We start from the raw sequence: 6,000 nt of genomic DNA, 5'->3' as shown, positions 1-6,000 counted from the left end.
GGGAAACACGGTATGAACCTAGTTGCTAATACCAGTAGAAGTCTGCATATTAAGAGAAACAACTGTTTTCTTTTTTTCTGTTTAGGTTCTAGATGGTGAAACCTTACTTGAAAAATTGTGTGAAAGCAAGATTCCTGCCTCCATATACTCTATTTCCAACAGCATCTGGGTCAGGTTTAAGTCAGATTCTTCAGTACAAAAGGCCAGTTTCCAGGCCATTTACCAAGTTGGTAAGAAAACTGGTGACTTGAATTGTGACTGCTAGCTTGCCTAGTTCTAAGGTATTAGTTTCTCCAAAAAACCTTGTTATTATGTGATCTTATAATATAGGAAATAGCCATATTTTATAGGTGATCCAGGTTATTGTATATCTAGATCTTAATGTCCAGTCATGAGCTGACCGCCATTCTGAGATCAAGCATATCTCTGAAGAAATTTCAGATATATTACTCTTGAGAGTTTCTTGCTTTAAAAAATATCTAATAGAACCTACATCTAATCCCTAGCCAAATGTTAACCATTGGTCTTCTTTTTGTAGCTTGTGGGGGTGAGCTAACAGGAGAAGGGATGATTCGCACACCCTTCTATCCCAATGCCTACCCTTATGAAAAAACCTGTGACTGGAAAATCATTCAACCACAAGGCCAGGTCATTGTGCTTAACTTCACAGATTTTCAGATTGGCCCTTCTGCCAACTGTGACACCGATTATGTTGAGGTAACTTGCTTGAGGTTGGGGACTCTGGGGGCATTAGTGAGGATTGCATTTCATTACAGAAAAGTAGAGTGAGTTGCTCTCTAGTCAGGTATAGCAAAGAGACAAGAGTGGAAAAATAGAATTAGTAATTATTATAAGCACATGGAGAGTTACATAGGTCACCTTTTTCCTATAGAGTGCCAAGGAAAAACCTTTTAATGAATCTTGAGAAAAAAAAATATGTTTCATCTCCCACAGCAATACTTTTGCTCTGTTAAAAAAAATGAGTACACACAGAATACAATATAATCCTAAAAAAATTGTGCATTTTATCTGACCATATTATTACTTGGTTCCATCTAATTTATCTATTTGACCTCTGGAAAAGCTAGGAAGGTGTCCCAGCAAATTATTATTAATAACAGAAATAATGGCTGGCAATGACATAGTTATTAAAGTTTGTAAAGTGCTTTGCATGTGTGATCTCGTTTGTTCCTTAGTGCTTCTAGGGGGTCTGGTGGAGGGGAGGTGCTGAATGTTTTATACTCACCATTTTACAGATGAGAAGACAGTCTCAGAGAGGTTATGACTTGCCCATGGTCACACAGCTAACAAATGTCTGGGGCCATTATTTAAGAACAGTTTTCAAAAGCAGACATCTTACAAACAGTACAATCTCTAGTCATCTTCACTTGACATCTAGCTATCTTCAACCAGAGACATTTCTTCTTTTCTTTTCACTTTTTTGTATGTTTTTCCTTTAAAAAAAACTCTCTATTCCAACCTTTGTTTCCTTTGTATTTTAAAGGTCAGAGTTTACTAATTGGTTGTGGATATGAATCAAATTGACTAAATCACAGATCACTGAAATATTAAAGTATTAACATTGACATCCACATATAAGAGGAGGGCAGCATAGAGGAAAGAAAAGAAGAGAAGGCTGACCTTGAAGTCAGGAAGACCTTAGATCAAGGTCCTCCTCCCACGTATATTGGCTCAGTGTCCCTGGGCAAGTCATTCAACTTTTTAGTGACTCAGGCAGCTGTCTAAGACTTTACATTTCAGAGGAAATGTTGGGATGTTCTGGTGGAGGGAGTTCCTCACTAGGAGCTCCCCACACCAATGAAGTTAGAGTAAAGAACAAACACCCCCCCCCATGTTTATTTTGGCAAAGATTTTAATATGAGAATGAAGAAAGTTTATATTTATCAGTTCCTGAGTCCAGTAATACTTCTGCTTTCAAACAGTACATTTAATTTGGAAATGCTAAGCATTTAAGAAGCCTTAAAGCTTGATTGTATTTCTCCCTTCCTTCCCCCCTTTCCTTTCCTCTCTCCTTCTTTGTTTCTTTCACTTTTTCTCTTTCCTTTCTCTATTTCTTCTTCTTCCCCCTCCCCCCTCTTTCTAGATTGGGAACAGCCTCAGTATGGACTCTTCTCATAAGTACTGTGACACAGACACTCCTGGATTAGTAACTTCCACATACAATATTGTCTATGTCAGATTCAGGACGAGTGCCTCTTCTACAAACCTTGGCTTCCTAGCTCAGTTCAGTGCTGTAGACCTGGGTAAGAATTTTTCTTTGTCATCCCTTTGCCTCTCAGGTTTGTTTCTGCTGATGCTGTGACTGAATGAATAAATCTGTAAAGTGCTATAAGTCTTATCATGGTCCTGGCAAGGACTAAGTGAAATAATAAGTACCTGGATCAATGCTTAATAGATAGTCTCTAACAAAAGGCTGGGATTAATTTGGGTGGACATTCAGAGAAGAAAAAGAGTTTCATCTTTGAATCTTTTAACTGTTTTTTTCAGGTTATTTTCTTCTGAAAGTTTGTTGACCATGTCTTGTAACAAAATGTTTTCTAAACTTGAACAGCATGTGGGGAGGTTCTTACTGCCCCATCTGGACATTTTAGCAGTCCTGGTCATCCAAATATCTATCCACATGGTGTCAACTGCACGTGGTTAATCTCTGTCCAGTCTGATTACCGGATCCGACTAACATTCGAAGTATTCCACCTGGATTTCCATTACAATTGCACCAGTGACTATCTTGAAATCTATGATGATAGCATGGAAACAGCTCTCGGCAGGTGATGACTTTTTATTTTCTTCTTTTGTGAGGAGTTTGTAGATTCAGACAACATTTGATGAAAGATATGAAAGCCAAGTTCTTATATAAAAATCTGGTGAGACCACCATTCTTCTTTCTGGGTGTTTCTGAATAAGAAAGGGATTGTACAGGGCCTAGCACATAGCAGGCACTTAAAACATGTTGACTAGGCATTTCTGGGTAAGATAGGGATTATTCAATGCCTGGTATGCAGTAGGCATTTAATAAATGTTGATTGATAAAAGACTTCTCAAGTACAGAAGGATGGGGCAACATCCATTTGATTGGTCATATTTCTGCCCCTACTCCATACTTGACATGCAGCCTCTGGGTTCCAATTTCAGAGCTCTCTCTGACAGTTTTAAGGCTTGAGTCCACACAGGAGACAGCTTCTTGAGGTGAGGGAGGGGTGAAATGAGGCACTGATGTTTCTCCGTTCCTCCCTTTTTTTACTCCCTACTTCAAACTTTGTTTCTTTTTGTATCCTTTTAAAAGTTACCCTCTGTTTTTATGTTCTTAGTATTTACTTTCTTCACTCCCTCTTTCCCTATTCCTTCTCCCTTTCTCTTTCTTCTTCCTTTCCTTTATCCCTTCAGGGAAGGAAGCACGCATTTACTAAACACCTACTCCAGAGGTGGGGAACCTTCTGCCTTAGGCCACATGTGGCCTTCTAGGTCCTCCAAACTTCTTATTTGGATTCCGTCAAATGGCCACACTTGAGGACTTAGAGGGCCACATGTGACCTCGAGGCTGCAGGTTCCCCACCCCCAATTCTGTGCCAGGAACTTTGCAGGGTACTTTATAAATATGATGTCATTTGATCCTCACAACAACCCTCTGAACTTCCCTGATTATTACTTACATTCTTCAGTTAAGAAAACAGAACTGGACAGAGATGAAGTGACTTGCCCAGGGCCACACAGATGGTGAGTTTCTGAGGCTGGATTTGAACTCAGGTCTTCCTGATTCCAGACGGAGCTCTCTCTCTGCTATCCCACCAAATGACTCTAAATTTCCTTCTTTTTTTTCCAGTCTATCTTTACCTTGCCCCCTTATCCATGTACTTTAAGAAAGATGTCATTTTAAGATGAACAGCACAAATTGCAATAATATTTTGAAACCTCTTAGCTAATCCACTTATACTTCCTTCCCTGAAGTTCTTAATTGGATGAATATTCGCCCTGAATGTGCTGAACCTACTTTCCCTTCCTCCTGAGATCTGGTTACTACGTTTTCCCTTAGAAAAGTTTTCCCTATTCACTTGAGTCTTATTTTTCCTTTTTGTTTTGGGTTTCTTCTCCCTTTTGCTGGATATCTTCTAATTTGGGACACCTAGTTTCAAGTCAAGTCAAGTCAACAAGCATTTATTAAGTACCTACTATATACCAGACAGCTAGGTGGTACAGTAAATAGAGTACCAGGCTTGGAGTCAGGAAGATCTGGATTCAAATGAGTCCTCAGACACTACTAGCTGTATGACCCTGGGTAAGTCATTTACCTCAATTCCTTATCTGTAAGATGGAGGCACAACAGAGAAAGAAATGGCAAAACACTCCAATATCTTTGCCAAGAAAACCCCATGGACAAAAATGCATGGGATCACATAGAATCGGACACGACTGAATGACTGAACAAGAACAATGATACCAATGTGCCAGACGGTGTGCTAAGTCCTCAGAATATAAAAAAATGGGAAAAATAATTTCTAGCTCTCAAGGATCTCACAGTCTAATGAGGAAGACAACATGCAGACAGCCACGTACACACAAAGTATGTACAGCATGAATTAGACATAGTCCTCAAAGGAAAGAATTCTGCAGACAGTTTCAGACTCCTTTCTCCCAGGCCTGCTTTGTGATAAGATGGCCTTCAGCCAAAGAGATGGTCTTGGCCTAGTCACACACAAAACCTGTATCCCTAGACCATTAAATAAATTGCGTGCCAGAGTAGGCAAGCCAACAACTTTAGGGAATTAACCATGAGCAGAAAGAATTATATGCAGTTTTTCATTCTGGGCCCCTAATTTGTTGACTTGGAAATATAGATGTTGTTTGAACATTTAGGGGAATAGTCAAGCTCATTAAAATTATTCATTTATTAAAATGCCTCATTATGGCTACATGAATTATTCAATGACAAAATCAGTACTGGATACTGGATATCTTTGATTCTCTCTGGAAACAGGTATTGTGGAAAATCAGTCCCCCCATCACTTGTAAGCAGCAGCAACAGATTGATGCTCCGACTAGTGACTGATGCTGCCATAGCCTATGAAGGCTTTTCAGTGACGTATACCTCATTTGAAGCTTCAAAAGGTAATTCTGTTGAATACGTGAGTGATCTGTTATCAATATTGATCTTTCAATAACAGGATTATGTTGGAGTCAGAGGGTCTGGTTCAAATCTCAGCTCTCCCACTTATTATGTGAGTGACCTTGGGCTTAACCTTTCTGGATCTCAGTTCCCTTGTCTTTACAATGAAAGAGTCGGCCTAGATATGGGAATGGTGGTCTGTAAACTAGACTTTAAAAAGACATTTGTTGACTATTTCAATATAATTGATTCTCTTTGTGATCGTATGAATTTTATCTTATGCATTTAACAGTGTTGTTCTTTGAAGTGTCCTATATGCCTTCACCTAGATTGTCAAAGGATTCATAACACAGGAAAGATTAAAAACCATTGTACTAGATGAACTATAAAATCCTCATTAACTTTATATGATTTGTTAATTAAGTTTCTAAATAGATTGCTAGGCCCTGAAGGATACACAATGCTAAATAAGACATAGTCTTCTTAGTCATGGTGCTTATGGCCTAGTAGGAGAATACAGAATACAGAAATAACTAGAATAAACAAAATACAGGGTGTATTAATGAAGTGACCTCAAGCAAAATGATCTGTGAAGTCTGGTGGGGGGCAGAGATCAATACTGGTTGAGTAGGTTAGAGAAGACTTTTTGAAGAAGATGTTCTTTGAGTTGGGTTTTAATAGACTGGCAGGAATTTGATGGAGGAATTAGGGAGAGGCAGTCCCAGGGGTTGGGGTCAAGTCAACTTGTAATGAGAAAAATATCCATTTCTATTGTATTTTCAGGTTTGCAAAGGACTTTTACAAAAATCCCTGTAATGAAGTCACAATAAGTGTTGTCCTCTCTATGATAGATAAAACAACTGAGCCTCAGAAAAGTT

At 38.9% G+C, this 6,000-nt stretch overlaps 1 protein-coding gene across 1 annotated transcript in view; it reads left to right on the top strand.

The window, feature by feature from the left end:
* The window catches only part of CUBN (cubilin), a 298,821-nt gene that overhangs the window by 51,544 nt on the left and 241,277 nt on the right, over positions 1 to 6,000 (top strand). Inside the window, exons 18-22 of the mRNA XM_069086260.1 lie at positions 86 to 230; positions 539 to 717; positions 2,105 to 2,264; positions 2,573 to 2,789; positions 4,994 to 5,124. Of these exons, the coding sequence (XP_068942361.1) occupies positions 86 to 230; positions 539 to 717; positions 2,105 to 2,264; positions 2,573 to 2,789; positions 4,994 to 5,124 (832 nt within the window). The remainder of the gene's footprint in view (positions 1 to 85; positions 231 to 538; positions 718 to 2,104; positions 2,265 to 2,572; positions 2,790 to 4,993; positions 5,125 to 6,000) is intronic.

Source organism: Petaurus breviceps, unplaced genomic scaffold, assembly GCF_028583685.1.
Source record: "Petaurus breviceps papuanus isolate PSGF00001 unplaced genomic scaffold, PetGlider_PUasm1.0 178, whole genome shotgun sequence".
Taxonomy (NCBI): domain Eukaryota; kingdom Metazoa; phylum Chordata; class Mammalia; order Diprotodontia; family Petauridae; genus Petaurus; species Petaurus breviceps.
Note: the sequence above shows the minus strand (reverse complement) of the source record. Positions and strands in the feature narration are given on the sequence as shown.